The sequence below is a fragment of the Syngnathus floridae genome, chromosome 3 (assembly GCF_059516105.1).
Source record: "Syngnathus floridae isolate MCC-2025c chromosome 3, RoL_Sflo_1.0, whole genome shotgun sequence".
Classification (NCBI taxonomy): domain Eukaryota; kingdom Metazoa; phylum Chordata; class Actinopteri; order Syngnathiformes; family Syngnathidae; genus Syngnathus; species Syngnathus floridae.
Window position 1 is genome coordinate 16,289,702 of NC_142415.1, and position 25,429 is coordinate 16,315,130.

Here is a 25,429-nt window from a genome sequence, read left to right on the forward strand (position 1 = left end):
TATTCTTTGATTCAATTGTATTTTTATAGGCCTCGTTAGCGTTGCATAATTGTTAAAATCCAAGATAATACATCAGTTGCTTACTAAAATCAATTTATGATATTAAAAAGTACTACAGGCAATATGAATTGACCACGTTTCATAAATCCAGACTATCCAGTTCGGTCAGAAGGTGGTAGTATATCTCAAGTAAATTCTTTAATATATCCTTTTTTAAGAAAATCTCAAGAAACCTCCAAACGTCATCATCGCTAATACATAATTTAACAGACACCATCATCTAAAATATTTTATTCAGATGCCCTTAATGTCTTAAAATATTCACTCATGCAGTATCCTGGCAGATAATCAAGCTAACATGGACATTAGTACTCTTTTGGTGCATTGACATTAATGTGTCACTCTTTAACCAGTAGTACTTTCACTGAGTTAAGTTTCCCCATATATCCGTGTCACCTTTTTCCAACTTATTTTTACGTTTGCATCAATTAGCATGACATTGTTTGTTGGCTTGAGTTGTGTGGGCAAAGGTAGTTGCAACATTACAAAAATACCCATCCATTCATTTTCTAAAAATGCTTCTGCAATATGTTTTGTCAACTAAGCAAAACTGGTTATACTGGGTTCATATAGAAGAAAGAGCAAAAAGTACTACAATCCTTTTGATCCATTCATGAGTTTATATTTTTATATTAACATGTTTCCATTTCATCCCAATATCCTCACAAAGTGTAGTATATAAATGAGATGAGCATAGTGGATACAGTAGCCAGTTAAATAGAAACTAAAACCTCTGAAATGAACATAGGATAAGGTTGAATAAACACTTCACTGCATGGTGTCCAATTATTGCAATAACCTTTCAAGCGTGAGCTCTCTCGCTCTCTTGATTTCATACAACATATTTGGGCAAGTAGAAACGTGATTTAAATAATCTGACTTTTATGTACGTTGTATTTTGCATGTTTTTTTTAGAAAACTGGACGCTTTATCGCTCACGCAATATGTATTGATGATGTCATACGCCTTTGAGGTCTTGTTTTTGCTGCATGTCAGCAGAGAGTGACAGCAGTGGGACTGTGAATTTTATTTACAAGTAAGCAAGCAAGACCAAATATTGTAGCATTTGGGTGGAAAAAAAGCAAAAAACGGAAATTGTGAATGGCACAAAAATGAGTAGATTACAATCATTGTGAGCAGTGGGACTGTCCTTAATGGCCATCACGTGTGTCACTTTCTTTGTGTGTAGATCTCCAAAATCCGATTCAGTATCTCTGAATCCTGCAAGAGTCACAGACGTAAATATTCAGAAAAAAAAAAAAAAAAATTAAAAGATGAAGAAAATATGCTAAGATATTAGGAATAAATATTAAGTACTGGGAAGAAACTGTAAAATATTTGAAAGAAAATGAAAAAAATATTCACATGAATTCTTGGGGAAAATTCTTAAGATAAAAATAATTCAAAGGCAAAAAAACCCAACAACAGCATTCAAATGTAGCATCCTTTTATCGCATAATTTAAAGCAAGAGACCTCACCAGAGTTTTTAAGCGGCTCTCTTGTGAGTCCACCTGCGCTTGCATGGCCACCCGCAGGAAGTGCTGGAAAAGCTCGCTGAGGTCGCTGTGCCCCTGGGTGACGTCCAAGGGTCCCACACCCCGTTCCTCGGTGGAAGACAGCAGCGGGGTCTCCATCACACTCTTCTTCCCCATGAAGTGCCCTTAGCAAACACAAATCATCATTCCACTATTCAACTCAGAGCACGAAACTGTCACAATTTTCAGGCTGTTGTAGTGGTCGTGGCAAAAACAAGGCATATGGAATCAAAAGTATTTAATAGAACCAAACCACACAAAATCACCGATCATGACATAAAACAATAAATTAATGACATAAAACTGTGAACAATAAAAAATGCCAATGAGGTCAGAAATTGTCTATTGTAAAAATATTCAGTCACATTTTAATATTTTAATGAAAAATGAAAATTTTCTAAATAGCGGACCAAAACATTCAAGTAAGTATATCCAGTATGCAGAAATATATTTAGCATGCATATAAATTATTTTGAATAAAAAGTCTCCTAAACTGTGAATTGCACATTATTAGAAAAAAAAAAAAAATCTATTCATAAGAAAGTTAAGTAACATATGTGCTAAACTAATAATAAAATCGTTTTGGTCTTTTGAAGATGCTCATAAATGTAGTCAATTAAAAAAAAATTCAATATCTTATTTTTTCAATTTGCTTTTATCACTAAAGTACAGAACACACTTAAAGAACAGAGTTAAAAAATATATAAAAACAATTGACTTAATACAATTTTGACAATACTGTACTTTTGGCTCCTATACAAAATCAATGCCACTATTACATAATTAATAAACACTTGCTCTCTTACCTGTTGCCCAAAGGTTCCCTCTGGGATTCACTTTAATTTTGGCCACTTTATTCCTCAGCTCAGTGAGGTCGAAGCTGACCGCTGTGCTGACAGGAGCGAGAGAGAAGAAGACAAGATAAGTCAAGAAGCCACACCAGCACACGTTCACTGTCAGACCCTTCATAGTGCACATTGACCACTATGTGAGCATGTGTGTGTGTCTACAATCATTCCCACTTTTATAGGCACTCCTGGCCTGGCCCCTCCCCTTTTGCTGATGATGATGCGCATATCATGAATAGTTTTACACACAGCATCATTATTTTTTTCAGCCCACGTTTTCATAAAATCAGAACATTTATACAACTAGACTTATTAGTTCTAAAAATGTGTCATGGTTAGCCAGCCACTTCCACCTTGGGTAGGCAACTTTTTATATAAGGTAAGCAGAGCTGCATTGTTTTGTGGGAGGAACTTTTCTGATAAAGTCGACTTGATTACCTTATGAAGGTGTTGACTTGCTGAGGGGTGGGAGCATTGTTGGGTTCGGCCAAAGTGAGCAGGAGCCTATCCCAGCTGACATTTAGTAAGGAATGGTGCACAGACAACCGCTGACTCATGTTGCCAAACCTACGGACGCAGATCTCATTCAAGATGACAAGCGTGTTGGAAGGCAGCAGAGCAGGAAAATATGCAAATGACCACAAGCAAAACATTGATTGCAAATTGTCCACTTGTTGCTATATGCAGACAGTATCCATGGCTAATTTGTATCACTCCCACCTAATGAGCATTTGTTGCCAGGGTCCCTGACTGGCTTTGACACAATGAGCCACATGATACTGGAGTGGTTGCAACATGCTGCTCTCCTCAGCACGTTGGATGCAAAGAGCTGTTGAAGACACACAGACTCTGATGCTCTGAAGGTGCTAAACTGGCAACTTTCCGCTTGCTCTTTAAATAACCTTTGACATTCTCTCACACACATACACACGCACTGCTGAATGTCAGCTCAATTGGAAGACTGTGGGACCCATCGGGTCATATTTGGCAACAAGTTCACAGTTTCATCGAACTGCTTAGCTTCATTAGCTGTTATACTATTTGATGGTGTTTTGTTTTTTTAGGGAAATGTATCTGCAGATGTGAAGGTCACTTGAGAGGGTGTCCAAATTATCTAGCGTCCCGGGGGAGAATGTGGCAAAACATGGAAAAGAAAACTCGTGTGAGCGATAACACAACTGCTAAGCAATTTTGCTCAAAATGTGAGAACACGGATTGAAGTCTGAAAATCTTACAAATAAATTATTGACATTTATGGCAACAATGTTGGTGCAACAAAGCAAAATTATATTGGATGGTAACCAGATTCCATATTTAATGTTTGTACTGTCATAAAATACTTCACATCTGTTTTTTCCAAAGACAATAAGTGGACAAGAAAAAACAGTGCTTAAACCATGTTTAAGAATTCTCCATGAGAAAATAATAATAATAGTCTTGTTCCCTCACAAAAATATCTTAAAGCTATTCCCACTCTTAAAAAATGCTCTAACAAATGGTACAAAAAGAAAAATTGGACAGAGCGAAACTTAATTGCTGTATTAGAGGCATCATGACTTGCGTGTGGGTTTTTTTTTCTTCTTCTCTTTCCTGGACATAGATTTCACTCCCGGTGGATCAACACGAAGAGACCCAACATGAAGAGAACGGCGTACTGTGCATAGACAGGACAGACACATGAGAAAATTACACTGAGGCTTCCATTAAGTTGGCCAAGAAGTGGTTCAAACCTACTTTGAACTTGGGGTAGTCGTTCATGAGGATGGTGACGATTCCAATGTATGGCACAAACCTGCGGAAAAGACAACGACTGAGTCAGCACCACACTGATGACAAACAATCCTTGACTTGATCAAGGGCAGCCAAGATGAAAGCCTTGTGGACTTGCATCAGTCACGAGGCTTTGGGAGATTCCTTTTAAGGGGTCAAATAAAATGAACAAGCAAGGTAGGGCACATCAAGAGGTGATGAACATAGGACTCCCCTTGATTCGCTTCTTGTGCATAATGGAAAACGTGGGTGAAGAGGATGAATCTACTCTTAATCCAAACCTCATTTGATGGAAGTTAATAATTGACGATCACAGACGCTTAATCCCTGCCGCTGTTGACCTTGCAGGGAAGTGCTGATATGAAACGAAATGTACAGTGGAAAATCCGCAGACGTACAACTTTGACCAAAAGTTTCAATTTAGTTGATAAATATAGCGACAAAGTCAAAGACACTAAGTAGCCACGGTAGCCATGGTAACCAAAGGCATGGTCAGCATTTGCAGGAGATCATTTATCATTTGTGTATATTTTGACAGACGAATGTCAATGTGTGCGTGATCTTTACTTACCCGCGCGCTCGTCCCACCACATCCTTCTTCTCCAGCCAGTGTTGTCCCTGTTTGTATAGACCTCGGTCATCCACAGCGTTATTGTCCCCTTTGGTCAAGAACTTAATGTCTCCATTTTCCCTGGAAACACAAGCGTGATTTTAGTCCTTAACGTCCGCATTATTTATTTTTCTTCAGCTGTAATTCAGTCATACTTTTCATGAAGTTTTAAGACTCTGTGTACTATTGGGATCTCTCGGCCTTCTATCCTGAAGACCACGATTTCTCCCACCCGGATGGGGTCCTCCACGCGGTTGGTGAGGAAGAGAAGGTCTCCTCTGTGGAAAGCCGGCTCCATACTACCACTGAAATGAGCCAGAAGGAGCGCGCTCAACTACAACAGCTAGCAATTAACACCACATTTGAACTGTGAGGCAAATGCACGAATCACTCCGACACGATGCTTCCATCTTTTCCAGACCATGAAAAAAAAAAAAGCTGACTAGGTGCTTTTCCAGACGTACCTGAGAACGACAACAATGGGACTCTCGCTGCCAGTGACCACCATCAGACCCTTCCAGATCATCAAAGCCGATGAAACTATCATACCAAAGTTAAGCACTTGGTAATAGAGCTGCAACACACATGCAAAGTTAATCGTTTATTCAGAAGCAGTTCAGAAAATTTATTGTTCACATTGACATAAAAGAAAATATCATTACATTTAATATTACACACTAGCAGCAGGTCTTGCTTTAGAACTACCTCACGCTGCCTTTTTAGTGTCCGTTCATTTATGTATTGTACTGGTTTGATTCAAAAATCATAAAATCTTATGATCTATATTTATGCTTATTACTTTGTACTAACTGTTTAAATGACTTTCAATGTGTAACATTATGCTTAAAACTTGTTTTTTAAAGACAATTCACATCAATAAAATAGATGGTGGACCCATTTGCGCACCTCTGTTTTACAAAACTTATACGATTCATTGATGTTCATTGACAACTTCAGGTACCAATAATGTAGAAGGTAGCTAGCTAGTTGTTGCTGAAACCGGCTCGACGACTTCATTTTCACTTCCGAATAATTAACTTGATATAATAAAAAAACACTGAGATGTTTGTAGTTTTTTTTTAAGTGTGTTGGCGGCTAGCGACCGTTAGCCAAGTGCCCTAAGGGTCTCGTTGCCTCCACAAAGAATCAAAGCGACGCCGTTATACCCACCTGTCGCTTGTTCATGCGACGCACGTCATCAAGGAAATCAAACGATAACATCGTGGGAAGTGATAAGAGCATTAAAAAAAAAGGAAATTCACATGAAAACGTGTTTTGGGGGGGAGCATATGGAAGAGGCGTCAGGCGCTCGAACAACTCGCATTCTGTCTTCGTCTTCCGGGTGCGCGGTACAACCGGAAGTCCCGCCTACTTGCGCACGCTATGTTGAGGTGTCACTTCGGGATACGGTGCGGGGTGGGGGGGGAATCTCAAAAATCTGCAACAGTTAATTTTTAGAGGTGAATTAACTGTGAAATTAAATGAAAAACATTTTATCCGCTCCAATAAGAGTTAACTAAATCTAAGTTTACAAATTTAATAAGCAACCTTTAAAAAAAAATTGACCTGAGAAAAAATATTAATCATATCGCTTGCTCACAAACAATACCAATTCAAAGCTGACAAAGCAACAAAGGTCGTGGTGTTTAATAATAATTAACGATCTTGTATCAAAAAGCAAACATCCCCCATCTATGAAAACAACCATGGCAAAATGATAAATGATGTCGGTTTAATTAAGAGAGTAATAAACAGAGAACAGAAAATAAATTATGTTTATTTAACCTGATGAAGGAAAAACAAATCTAATTATAGTCACATTTATGTTCTGTCATTGAAACAGTGTAATTTCCTTAGGGGAAGTATTGAGGTGACTAACAATATATCATTGCTTGTAAAAAAAATTTGCGACTGTCACACTGACTACCATCTGAATTTACACATGTGGTTTCTGTTAATTTGTTTGTAATAATATACTTTAAAAATATAACAAATTTTGAGGCCTTCAATTTCCCCCAAAATCAGTTTTTATCATTACAAACTATAGTTCATAACTAAACTTTTTTCTGTTAAATATTGTGTTCAGTGTCGTTATGATTGAAATTTAGTACAAGGTAGGTGTTACAGTTAATGTATATATTTTTACAAACAAAAGAAGTAACGTTTTCATGGTTTTTGCATGTGCTTTTAACTTGGCCATGAAAGAACCCATTAAAATTGGTGCAGCTTCTGGTTAACAATGGTTTTAATGCTAAAATTGCAAGAATTTGTGCCCTCACACAGACTTAGCATTACTTGTGCTTCTAAATTCGGACTGTTCAGCCTTAGGAGATATCCATGTAAGTAGTTAAAATCACACATCTCCATTCATGCATTCATGCACTTCAATCACGGGTAACTCAATGTGTGTTTACAGCAAAATCCCAGTTAACATAACAGACAAGTCCGCCAATGGGCTGCTGCATGTGAATGTGTGAAGGCCATAACACTGAACAGAATTTCACAGTTGATTTGCGATGACTTTACACTCCATTAAAATTCATGTCATGTTCCATACACATAATAAACACATGCGCTCTGTCTCTTTTACAATATGTCACATTAGCTGCTCTTTCGGCATTTGTTCACAAGCCTCGGCTGAGTACAAGCAAGGTTATGGAAAGAAAACATTATTTCGCATTATATGGGTGAAAAATAAGCCATTGGGAAGTTGACTAACTCTTGAAATACTTTTGGAGGGGAGTGTAATTCCAAATTCAAGTCATTCTTTGATATGACCTGTAAAAGTGAATGATTGTTATTGAGAGAAGGTGACTTGTCTAAAAGTGTGCGCAGTGATTAGGCGCTCAAAATTCAGGCAATGATGTCTTGTATTCATCGTAGACAAAAGCGACTTTTTGCAGATAAAACTTTGCTCAAATGCCAGCTCGTCTGTGGCATTTAGGCGCCTGTGATGTTTTTCATCTCGTCCGCCTAAATGCTAACACCTAGCGCCAATGCTAATTAAGGTCAGCGAGACAACAAAAAGCGAGGCGAGGCCCTCGGAGAGGACTCTCGTCACAACACGCTGGTCAGCTCTGTCTTGTGGACGGAACATCAACTTCAGCGTGCGTCTATTGTTGGTGTTATCTGTTAAAATAAAAAAAAAAAGAAGCGGACCCAAATGACATGCTCATAAGCTCAGGATATTTTCACCACCCCCTAACTTGGTGTGTCACAAATCTGTGCTCAGAGTGGCAAAGTACACATTAGGCCTTGTTAAACATAGAATGTCGTCAGTTGATGACTGGCAATTCACTCATTTGCTGCTCTTATAATAGAGACTTAATGTTCAGATTGTCCCGAGTGATGTCTTTATTACATTCCGTCAGAGCTGCTCGTGCCACAGCAACTTTTCCTCTTTAATTTCTTCCGCTTCACTAACAGCTTCCTACGTAATGATATGCGGGAAGATTATTCTCAATGCTTCATTGTTTGACGATGTTCCACTCAGACTTGTTTAAACAGACATGGACAATATGAATAAATCTTGTGAATGGAGTAAATGGGAAACGCACACAAATATGCAGTAGGTTCAGTTTTTGATTGACAGTCTTTTAACAACATATTAATTATTGGGGTTGTATAGCTTGTGGCGCACTTTAGTTCTTAATTGCTAAATATGTTAATCGAGGTATTAAAAGCAATGATAAACATATTGTTGAACAACAAGATCAATCAAACTGATGTATACAGTAGTCCCCCAAAAATTCTGCATCTAAATGAAATTTGCAAAATCTTGATTCATTAACTTTCTTTCAAATTATTGGCACACCAACAAGTTACATTATCAAGAGTCCTGTTGTATTTGTTTCTATTAATTTATTCAAAAATATCCCCCACCCCCTAAGTAACTTCTTTTTTTTTTTTTTTTAACTTTCCAGACGACTGAACAAACAGTAGGTGGCAGGAGTGTCTTATCCGGTCCCAGTCACATTTCCATTGTTACAAAGTTAGAGTTGACACAAGATAACATTGAGTTAAAGGATGAATAAAAAAAGACTTAAAAGAAACTTGTTGACGTGCCAAACGCAAGTCTTTGTTGTGTCGAAACGATGTGACACCCGGGAGGCTGGGCATCATCATAAATAACAAGTGAACTTTTTTGGTCAAGATAACATTAAGTGGTCACACTGAAGCTCTTACATAAAGGATGACTCACTAATGACCAACGAATCACAAGTGATTATCATGATGAGGTTAGCCTTTTGCATTGTAAACACACACATTGGGGCCCAACACGCCAATCTCCAAATTTAGCCAAGGCACCTCACTGGCACAATGTTGGTGCAGCTTTTTCATCTAAATAAATAGTTTAAGCTAAATAAGGAAGTAAACAAACCCATGAGGAACTTCAATGTATGCAAACGAAAATGTGCAAAAACTAGGACAAGATATGATAAGAGAACTGGATAATTCATTGTTCTTATACTTCCAGAAAAGTTGAATGTATTATATGTATTTTTTTTTACACGAGACACACTCGCAAAAGCTCTTTTTATACACGCGGCTTTGTTTTATTTTACAACCAGCAACATATACAATGAGAATGCGTGTCACTGTACATCTGTGTCATATGACAACACAATGTTTACATTTGCGCTTGGTTGGCTTCTCGCTGTACAAAAGGTGACTTTATGTTAATGACGGTTAACGTGTTCAATATTTATAAAATGTTCTCGTAATCCACAAGTCTTGAACTCTGGTTGTCACGTGAAACGCGCCGATAGCCAATCTGTGGGCAAGCTAACTCAAAACGACAGAAGCGTATAACAGTATAACAAACAATTCGTGCCAACCGGCAACAGTGCCAAGTTGAAAGTGAGATAGACAAGTGTTTTTTAAAATATATCTTTCTGTCGTAGAAATGACAAGAAGATTTGGGGAGACATTCTCACTGCAGTGGCAGTTGCTAGATAAATTGAAAGCTAGCATTGCTAATACTACGACTACAACTAGTTATTCTTCTTTGTAATTTATGGGAATACTTTCTACAAGATGTTCAAAAGCTCTGTTCTTGCTCATTCCAAAGTTCCTAGGTGGGCTTGACTTCAGGTTTGCCACGACTAACTGTTTACGATTATGTGGTCCAGAGAGTTGATTAATTGACGTAAATGTAGTAAAGACACGGAATGGTGGTAAAATCATAATCTGTAATGTTAGACTTCAACAGTAGCTTTGAGGCATTTTGGAGCATCTTGCTCAGCCTTCCTGGGCATGCGGGGGCTGCCGGTTACTCTCCGACCAGCCTGTGGGCTGCATGAGCCAGGAGCCTGACTCTTACGCTGCAGTAATGGGCTCCTGGAGCCTTTGGGCTTGGCTGGTGCCATTAAAGAGTCCAAAAGTTTCAGTGACCTCAAGCCCAGAAGACCGCAGAAGTAGTTGCACTGGTGCTGCGAGACAAATCCTTCAAATATTTGAGGTTTGCCTTCCATTTGGAGATTTTGATACCTGCAGTAACAACAACAGTATATGATGAGTCGAAAAGATAAATTTGAAGTAAAATCATTTCACGTGAATCATGACTAACCCAGTATATTTGACTGCAACTCCAATATTGGTGATCTTTGTATCAACCCCTGGAAAAAAAAAACAGTGTAGTTTTGGTTTCTACAATTCCTTTACATCTGACAGGATTTCGGTAGCAGTTTAGACAGCAGAGCAACTCATCTTGCAAAACAACTTTCAAAATCTAAGCCGGTGACGATCAAAAGTGTTTGTACACTTTCATCTGGGGCTGTCACAATAATTTCTATATCAGCAATAAAGAATAAAACGCTTTAAGCAGCCTCAACGTCGATAGAACCCCAGTCAAAATACTAGCTTTTTGTTTTTTTTCAATTTCTTAGGACCAATGATGTCATAAACACACACAAAGCATCACAGTTTACCTTCAAGTTGGGTGATGAGCAGGTTCCCATTGGTCCATTGAAAGAGCCAGTGCTGCAGAGCACAACACTTAAGCTCTACCTCTGAATTGGCTTTCATCTCAATCTTCCCCGTATGATCCACCACGACATATTTCCGATAGACTCCAGCCAGGTCAGCCTCCACGGTGGCATAGGGGACGGTGTTTGCTGGCCGATACATCAAGTAGACAGGGATGACCCTGGTTTGTTCAGGATCAGTGTTAGGTGAATGTCAAAGCAAAGACCAGCGATATGGTGAGCATGTAAAGTCTATTCAGGAACGACAGAGCAGAAATCTGAACCCAAGACCTTTTGACTGTGAGGTAATTTTGCTAACCATATCACAATTTTCGCATTTACAGTACGGAGAGCCCAAAGTCAAACTCACTCGAGAGGTGGCCCAAAGTTCTCAATGACTCTTGCCTCTGCAGAGAAGATTTTGCAGTACTCACGAGCCAGATTCTGAATTTTACATTCCTATACCCAGAACAATGGAAAATATCAGGTCAGAATTACTTAGAAAATTTCAATTCGGCAGAGAGACATACCTGCTTGACGAAGTCCAAGTTCCTGTCTGTGAGGTAGTGTTCCTCCTTGCCACCATAAGCGATGTGGCGTTGTGCCTTGAGGATACACGTATGACCCGACTCAAACACAGGCTCAAGGCCATAGATGACTTGAGCCCTCCAGACTTTGTTGGCACAGCCTTTGCCAATACAGGATTTATGGAACATCACACGACCAAACAACTTGCTGCCCCACACACCACTGTCAGCCAGACCTTTGCTGAACACCAGTGGGGCCATTTCGATTTCTTCCCCAACTTGATGACAGAACATAATAGTTGGAAATGCATTCAACGTTTGGTTGTATTCAATGCTAAGATCTGATCTTACCACTGTGGTCCATACGAAGGGAAATCCCTGCCAAGCCTGAAACACATTTGGAGATAGCAAACAGTTTTGTTGCAGCTAGATAGTTGACTTAATAATATGCAAATGAGGTACATACTGTCTGGACCAAGAAGAAAGTCAGTCGAGTCACTTCCGTAGTCATTTGTGATAGTACATTTGTAAATTCCAGTATCTTTACTTGATGCTTGAACAATGGCCAGATTGACCTGGCTTTCATCCGCCGCACTGAGACAAATACTGAGATCAGTCGTCGGTTTTTCCAAAACGTTTATATTCTTCATACCTTTTTTTAATCCGGGCAATCTCCAGTTGATCTCTGTACCAAGTGATGGTTGAGTCGGTGAGAATGTTGAAGAACTGGCACCACAGTTTAAGGTGTCCCATGGCATCAGCAAAACTTTCACTGCGGATCTTCCGGATAACTTGAGGGGCTGAAATGAAGAACCGTGTACTTATTAAAAAGCATGACACAAAATTTTTTGGACTACCATTCATCTTCTTTACCTTTGCATGGATCCCGTCTGTCCTTCTCGGTTTTCTCATTTTGGATGTCCTCATTGGATGGTTGGCTTGATGTGTTAGTCACAACGGTAATATTCTTTCTTCCCAACATCGGCGATCGCTTTTCTACAGGAGATGTATCGTTGTTCTGCTGAAGAAGAGGTGACCGTTGAGAAGAGTCTGATCCAGGACTGGTGGAAAGCGTGCTGCCCAGTGGGGAAAACTCTTGCTTCAGTTGGTGATCAGGTGGTAAGTTGGGCTCCTCTGGTTTGTCCTTGGAAGAAAGGATCTTACGACGGGCCCCTGAGGCCAATTCTTGAGGAGTTGCAGGAGTAAGAAAAGAATCACAATCTCCTTTCTGCAATACCGGACTAGCTTCGGGATTTAAATCTTCACCCTGAACAATTGTACTGGGAACTTTCAGCATACCCTGTAAACAACTGACTGGACTGTTTTCCCTTATCAGAATTTGGGAAGTATCTCCATCTGTTCCCTGTTGAATTTCAGTGTCAAATTTAATATCTGGGATGAACTTTTCCACAAGACCCAAGTCTTCGCCTTGATCACCTTTGCCGTTCGATGTTGCTTTCTTCTTGTGATTTACAGGATGAGAAGTTTTTGAAGAACCTGAAAGGGGAATGGCGGCAACATCTTGATTGCATTTTATACTGAAGGGATCGATAACAGATGAAGGGGAGGGACTTGGATCTTCCTGATGAGTACTACTCTTTCTCAGATTATTTTGCGTTACAAGATGTTTGTTTGGAGGGGTTGCATCAACAATTTTTTTAGGTGTGCTATCAGGTACTGACTTCCTCAGTTGAGTTTCTACCTCTTTAGAATTTACAGGAACAGAAGAGTAGTTGTTTAAATTTGTCACATCTCCATTTCTTTCCATGCCAAGGGGATCAATGACAGATGAAGGACAAAGACCAAGATCTTGAAAAGCCCTTTTCTTCCCTAGATGATTTTGTGTCATAAGGTTTTCCTTTGGAGAGGTTCGATCAACATGATTCTTTGGTATGCTATCAGGTGCTGACTTTCTCTCTTGAGTTCCAATCTCTTTTGTGTTTATGGGATCAGAACATTCCTTTGAAAGACCTGCCTGGGTATTGTTTGGCGCATCTCGGTTCGGTTCCATGCTCGGGGGATCAATGACAGATGAAGAACAAAGACTAGGATCTTCTTCAAAAGTCCTTTTGTTTCCAGGATGACTTTGTGTCGCAAGATCTTCCTTTGGAGATGTTTGATCAACATGATTCTCAGGTATGCCATCAGGTACTGACTTAGTTGAAATCTCCTGTGGATTCACAGGATCAGAACAGTAGTTATTTGAAGGAAACGCTATGACATCATGATTGCATTCTATGCTGAGGGAACCAATGGCAGACGAAGGACTACAATCCTTTTGAGAAATCTTCTCTCCTAGATGGCTTTGCTGTGCAAGATGTTCCTTTGGTGTGGCAGACTCAACATTATTGCTGGGTATGATGTCAGGTACTGACTTCCTCTCTTGAATTGTAATTTTACTTTGATCAAGGTTTTGAGATTTGTCTCCCGCAGCGGTACGTGATACAGAGTCTGCAGAAATGTCTTTAGCAGGACTTGTTGCCGCGGACTCAAGAGCCTTTATTTGGGCTCTCATCAGTTCTGCAACTGATATAACTCTGGTGACAGGTTTGGGGATTTCTTGGAAGTCGGTGGCTTGCTGCTCATTTTTTTTGTATGGCCCAGCAGTTTCAATTTTAGTCTGTTTATTAGACTGTAATTCCGAGTTGGGTTTTAAACTAGACACTTTTTTATCTTTATCAGACGCAACCATGGGATTAGCTTCTTTAGCTATTTTATCTTTCTTTTGTTCTGGTTTTTGAATCTTAGGTGCAACAGCTGTTTCAGTTATCGTGTCTTTTCTCACCACTGCTCTATTACCCTCTTTACTGTCTACCTTCTTAAAACCTTGTGCTTCTGTCCGTTCAGAACTCTTTGCTACTAAATCAGCTTGGCTTTGTCGGTCTGCAAATGAAAGGGGATGCGATTTTTGTAAGACCGTGTGGCTTTCCCTTAATCCCTTGGAATGATGCTGTCTGTGTTGTGGTGATTTTGGTGCGACGAAATGGAGCCGGACGTCGTTTGTTACAGCTTCTCCTTTTGTTGGGGGTTTACGTTGTGGTTGAGCATCTGCTGCTACCAGACGCCGGTCAGGTGGAGGCTCCAGGTTGACAGGTGCATCATTCCTACTCTTCCATGCAGGGGCTTGTGTAACCTTGGAAAACAATTCAAGCACATGTTGCCAGGCTGTAAATACTAATGATACTTTATCCCTGGCTGTACAATACATGGGTAAACGTGTAACTCCAACAACAACAATAGTGTAACCAGCAACAATGAATGGCCCATTTTAAAACTTTGTCCATATATAAGGCGCACCGGATTTGAAGGCGCACTTTCAATCAATGGCCCATTTTAAAACTTTGTCCATATACAAGTCCATATATTTGGACACGCCTGCTGTAGTGGCTCAATATTGGTCCATATATAAAGCGCACCGGATTATAAGGCGCACTGTCGGCTTTTGAGAAAATTGGAGGGTTTTAGGTGCACCTTATAGTGCGGAAAATACGGTATATAAGATATCAGACACTGGTGGCATATGCTCTGATGGAATGGCACTTGCATATTTGTTTTTTTCATTGTTCTATTCTTGGAGTGATTTGTTTCTTTTTCCAACACAATTCTCGTGTTTTATATGTCCCAATCCAATAGCACAATGGATGCTCCAAATGCAATTTTGTCATTCCTCTGTGACAATAAATACTTGAATATAAATCTGAAATGTTTATCCATTCTGTAATATGTGTATTCAGTGTAAGACTATGCTCATATGTACGTGTATTTTTGTTTGCCATTATTAGCATTATATACACGTATTGATTCATATAGATTCACAAAGAATATCATATTTTTTCTGTTCCCAGATGAACTTTCATACCAAGGCTGTCATGACACTTCTCACTTCTAATCTTTGGCGCCCCGTGTTGGGCACATTTGCACAGCAACCGTGTTTCTAGTGGGCAGAGATAACCTAGTGACAGGCGCAACTTACGTAAACACTGGAATAGAAATATAGTCTGATTTAGAATAAGCTCAACAGTTGGTCTGCCAAAGTAAGTTGAGACAGTGAAGATGGTCCACGAATGTATTCACTAGCTCAGTGTTGGTATCACTGTCAAGAGTTTTATATGACAGTAATATTCTGAACCATTATTACAAATAATATTGCTTGTGCTCCATTTAAAATTAATTCCTGTTGAGTTAGAAAAAGGTGACGAGTTGTGCGTATCGGCTCTCTGATTTGTGCGCCAGACAGTGTCAAATCCAAATCACGTCTGAGCATGAGCTATACCCCCTTTTATAATTAGCAAGAGAGGTTCCCTGAGTCACAAGACATTCCAAAATAGATGAGATAAGCAAAGCTAATAATGTTCACGGTTTTTGTGCTGCAAAAAGTGAACTCAAAAGCTTTTAAATGCTTCCGTGTTGATTGCTCAACTGTATTATGACAATTATTTGTTTAATTTGTTGCACATATTTTACCTCTTTCCCCTCAATCTAATCTGGAAAATCTCAGGTCAATTTTGTGTTGACGTGTGATTACAATGGAATGTCAATCATTTTGAGAGGTACTTCAGGGGCGCTGCCTTTTGTCTCACTGATGTCAGTAGCTGTGGTTGCGTTAGTGCTTGCCTCTAAAAAGCATTCCTAATCGTAGAAAGGCAAAACAAATTTGATAATTGCAACAATAATTATAGTCTTGTAAATGATGACCCTGCAAAATTCATACTCTTGGTAACATCTCAGTCTGAGATGAGGCAGTGACTAAAAATTAATTTGTTTTTAAATTTGACCAGGTTGGAGTTAGTGTTTTAGCCTGATGCTGTCATGATGCTGTGAATGATTTCGAGGGTCTCATTAAGAAAAGTAATGCTGAGATTTTCCTTCTCATTGCCAGCCTGTTGCATGTGTAAACAGAAGTGCATCATAGAGCTCCATTGGGATTGGAGTGCGCTAACATTGTTGCTATAAATAGCAGCAGCTTGTGTTGGCTGGCATGATGCTCCCATGAGCTCATGGGAGGAGAAAAAAAAAAGCTCACCTCACTCTGCGTGGATGGATTCTTTTGCCTCGTTTTTGTTTCCTTTATTGGCGGCTGATCTGGCATCTTCTCAGGTAAAGCAGCTTTGTTTTTGAAGACTCCATCCACACATCCAGGGTCAGCTGTGTGCTGCGTGACTAAGCTGGAAGGCTGTTGAGGTGAATTTTGAAGTCTGGAGGGCATGCGAGGGTTCTTCCCCAACACTTTCTCGTCACGTTTAAGTACACTTTCCTTGTCTTTCCTTGCACTTTCTGGAGAGCGAAGCGCCTCCGAGCTTTTCTTCTTTAACAGTTTTCCAAAAATGGATCTGTTTTGACGTTCCGTCATGTTTTTGCAACTCTCCACTTCCATGAGCTCCTCCGAGCTGGTCTTTCTCATCTCCTCAGGCGTCCTTTCACCTCTGGAGCAAATCTTGATCTTCTTCTTGACAAAGGGAGTCTTGGCAGTGCCACCCATGTTTGCGTTCTCATTATTTGTTTTTGTACAAGTTTTAGTAGAAGGCTTCTCCTCCACCGGTTCTTCTGCTGGTTCCTCCAATCTAACCTTTGAATCCTCACAAACAGATGGAATTAACTCCTTGCTGACGTCCTCCTCTGTGGAGCTGGGCGTGCTCAAGAAGGGTTCCATGGTGGAGCGGCGCTTCCTCAGCGAGCGTTCCGGGCTGATGGTGCGAATGGGCTCCTGGTTCTCCTTACCGTCGGTCTCTTTGCCACGGCCATCCGCCTTCTGCTTGATCTTGGCAAAGTAACGCTGGTGGATCTTGAACTCGTTCATTCCACCCACCTCCAAAACTCCAGAGCATGATACGATGCCTTTGCTGTTACTGGCCGATACTTGGTAGATGGCTGCGTCCTCCACAGTGCAGCTGCAAGGAGAAGACCATTCAAATTTTGGGCAATATTTTAAAAAAACGCGGAGTGAATTCAAAATTTCACTGTAAACCAATAAAATTTTATGTTGAGAAATTCAACAAAATATTTTAAGTTTTGCTGATTTTTAAGTTGTTGAAACTGTGTTTGCTCCAAATATTTTTTTTATAGGCTGGACAATAAGTATACATACTTGTAAATATGCAGAGAATGGGTTTGCCCATTACGAAATATTTCATATTTCGGGAGTCCACAGAATCTGTCCAACTGTTTATCATCCTTATACCAAGTTAGTTGAGGGATAGGATAACCTGTAAGACAAAAAAAAAATATTACTACTACTACTACTACTCCTACTCCAGATAATAATAAAAATATATAAAGTGTATAAATATGTTTTTTTCATATTGCACCAAAGTATGGTGGTTTAAAACAAGCCTTACAGTTATTATTTCCTGATTCAATATGTTATCCCAATTTAGCCCTAGACAAATGTGGCTGCTCACCGGTCACCACACAGAAGAACTTGACGTTGCTGCTCTCTGACACAGCTCTGGACTTGAGAGTGGTCAGGAAGGCGGGCTGCGTTTCCTGTGTCAGTTGAGCTATCACGCTGCATAGTGTGCTCCTATGCACAGAGAAGAATTTCAATACTTTTAGTCGAGCTCAGATCTCCACCGAGGTTGAATTGAGCTGGATGATTAGAATATCCTGCTAACTCTCATCACCACAATACCATCTGCAAGGTGTGTGGATTTCGAAATTTTTCTGTTTTGATCCAAAATAAAACAAATAAATCATGTTTCATATATAAAAAAAAAAAACATAATACAATATTTGGACCATATCTCATTATGGCTCCACACACACATGCTCACACATGTATTTTCATGTGATGCCACTGAGCCATGTCTGGTGTTGCTCTCCCCCTTGGTGTTGGGGTCAGTGCTCATTTCCACAGCTCATTGCAGGCTACTCATAAGTGAGCAAACCAAACATGACATAAATATGCTTTTAAAGCATCTATATGTGCATAGCCTTTGCCCTCTAGGCACCACTTGATGTTGCTGTTTGATTAAGCAGTAACTAAATACGCAGTAAACACTACTGCTAATTGGCTTTAATGAACGGCGTCTTGAAGTATAAATATCTGGGCTGTTGTTTATATTTATATATTTTATTTATATTTTATATTTATGGAAAAAAAAATTCGGGATTTATTTTTCAAGCATTTTTCTTTTAGTTTGCCAAATTTCAAATTCAATAGAGCATTGAATTATTTCTCCATTTTTTCTGAAAAAAATTAAAATAGACCAAATTATGTTGCAAGAGCCTCCGGTTTGATTTCAGCAAAATATATATTCTTTTATATTCTAATTGCATGTGGTCTCTGTTAGGCCCGAGTAGTACATGGGCTCCAAAAGAGTCTCTTCTGCATAACGTCACATCCCACTGTACCTGTTCTCTGGCCGGACGTTGGAGAGGTAGCTGCAGCCTCCAGGCCGGTTATTGCCAGTGCTCCCATTCCCTTGGCCGGATCTTCCGCTGTCCGAATGGGAGCGTGACATTGTCCGCCGCGAACCCATTTCAATGACCGTCAAAGTTCTCTTCTCCCAAAAATCTTCCTTAAATTCCTTCAAGTTACTTTAGATGGCAGCTGCAAGGGAATAACATACTAAATTACGCCAAACATCAGCTCAAATCAGCGCCATGTGCAAGTATCCTTAATCCAGTGCACTCACCGTGGAAGAGGTCACGCACGTCCCTCTTTGACAGATGCCCCACAGCTCTGACTTGAGGCTCTGTGATTTCCAATCAGACAAGAGCATGCGTACACAGGCGGCTGCTGCTCCCGCACTATTTTTAGTGGGCCCTCAAATAGGCACAAGAGTGCATCACACTTTCCCACCAAACCTGCCTGCACCACACCCGTACACAATAGGATGCACCAGGCGGCACGTCAACCCTGCAGAAGAGGAAATAATCATTTAAATGTGAAAGTCAAGTTAAGGTCACATGCATATGTGTTGTGGAAAAAAAAAAAAATCCGATATGTCATACAGTGGAAGAAAAGTGCTTCATCATCAGGCTTCATTTTGTATCCCAAAGGAAAAAAATAGTTGAAATAGAACAGCCCTATAAGGGTACAACTCACTAATGACTGCATGCTTGAGCTTCTCATCATGACCCACACACAGACCCTCTTTGGACTTGCATGCATGACATGATGAATTAAGGAGTTCTTTTCTCCCTCGAGAGGTGCTAAATGAAGTTTTTCATTTTCAATTTTCAAAATTTTCAATTATTGGACTGATGTCACGATTTGAGTGGTCTGCTCTTAGAGTGGTCTGCACTGCGGCAAACAGCTGCCATTTTATTTTGTGAGCAGGGTTACCTCATCATGGTGGAGATATTTCAGACAGGGTGTGTACGGATGGATCAAAGGCTCGGAGTGTGGAAACATTACAGAGGTAATGTGAGCGCCGTTCCTGACTAAATAAACAGGAGGAACCACAATCTAGTCCACCAATTGGAATCCTTGGCTAGATTTTATATTTCTTTCAAGCCTTGGTTGTTTTGAAAACTTGTTGACCTGAGTTAAGTGTTCCCCAGACCAGTCATAAATATTTTGATGCCTTGCCCAGTACAAATCTGGTTGATTATTAGTATGTTATTGTTACGATTAACAAGTTGACACCTGCTCAGAATTATTTTTTTAAAAGCTTGTTTGGTAGCAGGACAGATAAATCAAATTCTACAAAAAGCACAGGGTCATTTGTTTGGAGGTATTGAATGAGATTTTTTTTTTGGAATGAAAAATGGCTGTCTTGGCTTGCAAGGTTGTGAAACATTGGCAAGAATGTGAGATATGTGATGATACAAAATAATGTGCAAATATGCCCCCTTGTGGCTGTGATGAAAAATTTGTGAAAGCTGAGTTGACGTCATTGTGAATTTAATGCTCAAATGCATAACTGGAAAAATTTAAATGGCTATAACGGTTTTTAAGATTACTCCAATCATCATCAATAACGACTCCCCAGATATGTCAAAATATTTTTCGATATTTCTCAATACTGTATAGCGGCATATCAAAACTGAAGTTATATGAATTCACACTTTCGACATCAATGGTTGTTGCCTCGTGATGAACTATGTATAGCCGCCACTCCAAATCTCACTGTGGCTTAGCAGAGCAGATTTATAGGTGGGGGATGACAGACAAGACCACGTTTGCAAGGGACTGGTGTTTGGGATGTGTGCAAAGGTCACATCATCACACTTTGGTGCCACTTCATGAGGTCATGTTATGACGCCCCAAATGCAACGATAACGATTTACTTGATGTTGAAAATGCATTCACAATAAATCAAATGAAGTCATACCTCAAATTAAAGGCCTTGAGGAATGCTGTCGCAATCTGTAAGAATTTTTATAAACATGCCAACATGTCAACAACAAAATTGTAAAGCAAAAAAGCGACGACATGCAATATTCTCAAGTGTCAGCCTCCAGCAAAATAAAGTCTTTTGACCTTGACGGATCAGAGAGAACTAACGTCAGTGTGGTTTCAATTTTCTGGACAATTAAAGACCCAAATTTATCTCTGTGCTGGACTCCCCACTCTGATGGATTATCTTGTCTGCAAATGCATTCATACACTTTAAGCAAACTCAATAATCTCTTGCTTTAAAATAGTGGTGTTGAACAAGCAGCGGAAATCTCCCCCCCCCCACTGTGAGCGATGATGATGAGTAAGCGGAGAGGTCCACTATTCTCTCCTATCTATCCGCCATACAGGAAACAACAGCTGCTTGAGGACACGCTGTCCCACTGATCCAAGCGCCACGCTCGCAAATGTTTGCAATTGTGACGTGTCGACGCAGATAAACAGGGAGAGCGAAAAGAGGAAGAGGAAAGAAGGAGGGGGGGGGGGCACTCACATGCATGCAACACTGTTTTCTTGTTTGATGTGTCTCTATGGAAACTGAGCTCAGCTTTGTGGATCTGTCAAAGCTATGACATCATCTTCTGGATATTCACACCGGTGTCAGGTCCGAGGAAGCGGCAACGGGAGAACGCTTGATTTGCCGGGACAGCTGACGCACTCACACACACACACACATGCACACACACAAGGGATGCCAGCACACTCTTAATGATTGCGTCACTTGAGTTAAATAAAGCAATAAGGTTTTTCTACACCATTGCATCTCCCCTTCTGACACTAGTACAACTTGTTAGAGGCTTGTAACTAATTTTAAAGCCAGTAGGTGAATAAGCCCTTTGCAAACAACACTACCTCACCATCAATTGAGATTTTGGTTAGCCTACTAGAATTACAATGTCCTCTATTTTTGAGGATCTTTAAGATTTGAAAAAAAAAAGTTAAATGACCATAAAAGCTACTTAATTGGAAAAAGCATGTCATGTCTTTTAATACAAATGTCGGCCCAAACATTACAGTATGGCAGGAATAAAAGTAAACATGACTTTTCCACAGTACACCAATAACTCCAAACGTATGCAAAGGTATTAAGAGACATGCATATCAAAATACCAACAAAAACAAGTACTTAACAGTATAACCAATGTAAACAACTAAACCAATGTAACCCATTAAAAGAATAGCTAACTAAAAGAGAAAATCTGTTAGCTTGACTTATTTCTTTGCTTTTTTGTTCAACATTTCCACAACAGAGGGTGCCTTTCGCTTCACACCTGCAAGACAAAGCAACAGAGGGAAATACGTTATATGACCAAAACAAAATATCGCATATGCTCTGTGAGCATGTTAAAATGAGCACCTTCTTTCTTGCTGGGCGATTCTTCAGTGTCGACGGACCTCTTGGCGTAGGCCGACTTCATCCTATTTAAGTTCTTCTTGCTGATGATTTTATGGTCCACAATGGGAAGCGGATAATCCTTACCCACAATGCACCCTGCTGCCTTCTGTACACTACTTGGAGCTTTCCAAGGCTCGTAAATGTACTCAGTGGGGAATTTCTTCAAGATGGGAAGGTATTTCCTGCAAAGATTAAAGATATGAGCAAAAAATGGTGACACTTTGTTTAGTTTTAAGCTAACATGGGTTCTCTTGGAGATATTCTGACTTCTTCCCACATTAAAAAAAAAAATATTGTAAATTTTTTAATAAAACCAAATAGATAATATTAATAAAATTATTACAATTAAAAATATTATAATAAAAATAATTTTATTTATTTATAAATAATTATAAACAATTAAAAATATATATATTCATACTTGATGTAGTCTCCATCTTTGTCAGTCTTCCTGCCAAAGGCCACAGGAGAGTAGACCCTGAAGTACTGGTGGAAGAATGTGCTGGCTGAGAGCCACTGCCAGTTGCCCGCATTGAGAGCCCAGTCGCCATCTAACAGCAGCTCCTCAAACACCTTCAGTAAATATAGATATGAATTTCTAGGAGAGGTTCAAATGTAGTTTGATAGGTTTACCTTCTGCCCTTCCTCCCAGCTGATCCACAGATCTCCTCTTGTGAGAAAGCAGGCCACAGCATGTCTAGCCAGGTGATGGATCCATCCTTCTTGTCTAAGTTGGGTCATGATGGCGTCAATGAAGGGGTAACCGGTCCGAGCCTTGACAAAATAAAGGCCCTCGTGATAACATGCAAGAAAGTGACGTTGTGGTCGTGAGATGTGATGATCGTACCTCCCTCCAAGCGGTCAGATAATCATTGTTTGTGTCCCAGTCGATTTGAATGCAAGCGGGATTGCCCTCCATCTTGTTAAAGTTGGGGACGCCGACACTGGCCGTGTAGAAGAACTCTCGCCACAGTAACTGTCCATGTAGGGACACTGGTGGATCGGAATGCTTTTTCTGCAAGACAATTTGAAAATCAAAGGTTATCCAAACCTAAACTTGAATTAAGGTTGACCGCTAGCACATTGATACTCACCCCCTGGTAGACTTCGGTCAACCTCCACCAGAACGTGCGTGCAGACAGGCACCCTAATGTGACGTAAGGGCTGAGGACCGTGGTGCTCGGGCTCAAAGAGTTGGGAGACGTCTGAGGTTTCTCAAAGCCGCACACCCATCCCTGTAGGCACACACACTCACACATTACTAAATATGAATGTCAAGAAAAATGTGACTATTTTGTCATGAAAAGATATGTAAACTAGCAAAATGAAGATGGGGAATTACAGTATTTTGCATATTTTCCTCCAGTCGCCTCAAAGCTTCTTGTTCTCCTCCTGGGAAAGGTTCCTCTCCAAGTTCCGCAATATCATGACCGAGCTCATCCAGCGACGGGATCGCATATTTGTTTGTGTCATCTTCAGAATGAGGGGTCTTCACACCTTTGATAATATACCCTCATTACTTATTATGCTGCGTTTATTCCATGAAAATTAAAAACGGTTCCATACCTTTCATGTCCTCTGCAGTGGGAGCCGGGATTGGCTTCTTCGGCGGGCCGAGGGTCTTCACTATTGCCTGCATGCGCTTGTATACGAGGGGAGCTTTGCCATTATTTTCCTCAATGATTCTGGGAAAACACAATCAGTATCTGTTGTTGTGTTTTCAGGTATTTTCAAGACTGAAACATATTTAGATATGTAAATGCTGCAGTAAAACTATCATGAATTAATAATTCAAAGTTAATGAAAATGTAAAAATAAGTGAAAAATATTTCACTCTGCATGTGGTAATTGTATTAAATAAGTTGCACTTTTTAATTGAACTCCTAAAATGAGTATTGAGATAGCCCAACATGTTTCTGCATTGAATAAAAGGAGAAGCACCTGTTTATGTCATAAAGTGTGTGGGACACTCTATAAAGGACTTCCACGTCGTGTTCTTTGGCTAGGGTGGCCACATTCTGGTCACGGGACAAGCTGTAAGGCTCTGTGTCATACTCGTACGACAACTTTGTTATTTGCCATTTGTTGAACAGTTCGGGGAACATCTCCTCTGGCTTGCCTCTGACAACAAATAGCCTAAAGCAAAGACCGAAAACATATTAGTTACTATGATGAACTATGATGAGCATAGTGTTAATGCTGATTGTGTCTACCTGGAGTTGAGCTGCCTGAGGCTGAAGTCTAAGTCTTTGAGCGCCCCCAGCAGGAACCTCCAGCGGTTGATGCCCACCCTTTTCTTGTCAAGGAGATTTGGATCAAGGATGAACACCGGGTAGAGCTCCTTGCAATCCTTCAGAGCGGCCATCAGAGCCGGGTTGTCGTGCAGCCGCAGACCTTTACGGAACCAGTGGATGCATTTGTGCCCCATGTCTGTGTTCACAAGACAGAATGAAGTGAGATCTGTCGAATAGTCACAAAATGCAACGAAGATATGTCACTGTTAGAACTGTAGTAACCACAAGGTTCGTTACACCTGCACCATCTAAAGAGAGCCAAAACAATTGTTGAATAGCAAAAATCTGGCATGTCTATTATGGAACAAAATGGTTACATTCATTATTATGAGTGAACGTAGTTTCAAGGGCTGTAAACAAGCTATTTCAAATTGGTTATTTTCTTTTGTAACATTTACATCAAATATTGTTTTAAGATAAAAATAAATACATAAATAAATAAATAAATAAATAAATAAATAAATAAATTTGATGTTCCTAGTAGATCAGTTAATCTGAAGAAAAATATCAAGTTAATTTTATTTATATTTTCTCTGATTTACACTTTCACCAACAAAAGTATTTAAACTTGCATAGGTATTTAAAAAATATTTAAAACCTTGCAATCCTTCGTGGTTGATATTAAGACTCAATGCAGACATAAACATTTTAAAATGCATTGATTTAACCAGTTGCTGCCACTATTAATTTGTCAACGTGAACACAAACTGACCGTGACAAAAAAGAAAATATGCAACGTCAATGAATCTACCTCAAAGTCGTCTTTTATTCCTCTCGACCGATGCTTGTTGGTACTCGATTTGTTTGGTAACAGGCACGTTGTTGAGTTATGAAACAGGAAATGTGCTAGCCAATCAGAGGGCGATGTAGGCGGGGCATAAGTGGTGGCCACACGCGCGGTATTTGCGATGTATACAGTGGCCACTAGATGTCGCTAAAATCCAGTAAAAGCAGTGGTGCCATCTTTCCAAGTCTCTCGACAGGCCCCAGCTTGCAGCCCAGCCTGCGTCATTGCTGCATTACTTTAATAATCCGAATTTCACCCTGAAAATTAAATGAATGTGTATAAGGTGTGTGTT

The 25,429-nt window shown here is 39.9% G+C and overlaps 4 protein-coding genes across 9 annotated transcripts; all 4 read right to left on the minus strand.

Moving 5' to 3' along the window:
• Window positions 1-34: 34 nt before the first annotated feature.
• On the minus strand, window positions 35-3,575 carry nmbb (neuromedin Bb). 4 transcript variants are annotated; one of them, XM_088371750.1, is made up of 6 exons: window positions 3,380-3,575; window positions 3,165-3,273; window positions 2,883-3,011; window positions 2,403-2,488; window positions 1,540-1,721; window positions 35-1,281 (listed from the first exon to the last, which is right to left on the minus strand). In XM_088371750.1, the coding sequence occupies exons 2-6, from the start codon at window positions 3,239-3,241 to the stop codon at window positions 1,231-1,233; spliced, it is 525 nt and encodes a 174-aa protein (XP_088227876.1). In that variant the 5' UTR covers window positions 3,242-3,273; window positions 3,380-3,575; the 3' UTR covers window positions 35-1,230. The 4 variants fall into 4 exon arrangements, with proteins under 4 accessions (XP_088227876.1, XP_088227874.1, XP_088227873.1 ...); XM_088371748.1 differs by having other exon boundaries at window positions 3,165-3,575; XM_088371747.1 differs by having other exon boundaries at window positions 2,883-3,575.
• Window positions 3,576-3,729: 154 nt separating this feature from the next.
• Window positions 3,730-6,185, minus strand: sec11a (SEC11 homolog A, signal peptidase complex subunit). Its single transcript, XM_088371746.1, has 6 exons — window positions 5,995-6,185; window positions 5,289-5,398; window positions 4,980-5,129; window positions 4,786-4,905; window positions 4,179-4,236; window positions 3,730-4,098 (listed from the first exon to the last, which is right to left on the minus strand). The coding sequence occupies exons 1-6, from the start codon at window positions 6,064-6,066 to the stop codon at window positions 4,048-4,050; spliced, it is 561 nt and encodes a 186-aa protein (XP_088227872.1). The 5' UTR covers window positions 6,067-6,185; the 3' UTR covers window positions 3,730-4,047.
• A 3,171-nt stretch (window positions 6,186-9,356) lies between these two features.
• LOC148400827 (alpha-protein kinase 3-like) lies at window positions 9,357-19,366 on the minus strand. Of its 2 annotated transcripts, none has more exons than XM_088371821.1 (14): window positions 18,952-19,366; window positions 18,668-18,819; window positions 17,716-17,837; window positions 17,403-17,520; window positions 16,341-17,205; window positions 12,191-14,450; window positions 11,970-12,117; window positions 11,784-11,911; window positions 11,669-11,704; window positions 11,321-11,595; window positions 11,161-11,249; window positions 10,755-10,972; window positions 10,394-10,442; window positions 9,357-10,314 (listed from the first exon to the last, which is right to left on the minus strand). In XM_088371821.1, the coding sequence occupies exons 1-14, from the start codon at window positions 19,036-19,038 to the stop codon at window positions 10,023-10,025; spliced, it is 4,839 nt and encodes a 1,612-aa protein (XP_088227947.1). In that variant the 5' UTR covers window positions 19,039-19,366; the 3' UTR covers window positions 9,357-10,022. The 2 variants fall into 2 exon arrangements, with proteins under 2 accessions (XP_088227947.1, XP_088227946.1); XM_088371820.1 differs by having other exon boundaries at window positions 18,668-18,866; window positions 18,952-19,081.
• A 2,253-nt stretch (window positions 19,367-21,619) lies between these two features.
• cry5 (cryptochrome circadian regulator 5) lies at window positions 21,620-25,216 on the minus strand. Of its 2 annotated transcripts, none has more exons than XM_088371576.1 (11): window positions 25,102-25,216; window positions 24,270-24,486; window positions 23,998-24,192; window positions 23,623-23,741; window positions 23,399-23,553; window positions 23,151-23,291; window positions 22,904-23,071; window positions 22,690-22,830; window positions 22,478-22,629; window positions 22,018-22,238; window positions 21,620-21,931 (listed from the first exon to the last, which is right to left on the minus strand). In XM_088371576.1, the coding sequence occupies exons 2-11, from the start codon at window positions 24,482-24,484 to the stop codon at window positions 21,873-21,875; spliced, it is 1,566 nt and encodes a 521-aa protein (XP_088227702.1). In that variant the 5' UTR covers window positions 24,485-24,486; window positions 25,102-25,216; the 3' UTR covers window positions 21,620-21,872. The 2 variants fall into 2 exon arrangements, with proteins under 2 accessions (XP_088227702.1, XP_088227703.1); XM_088371577.1 differs by having other exon boundaries at window positions 24,270-24,516; window positions 25,102-25,174.
• Between the last annotated feature and the right edge of the window lie 213 nt (window positions 25,217-25,429).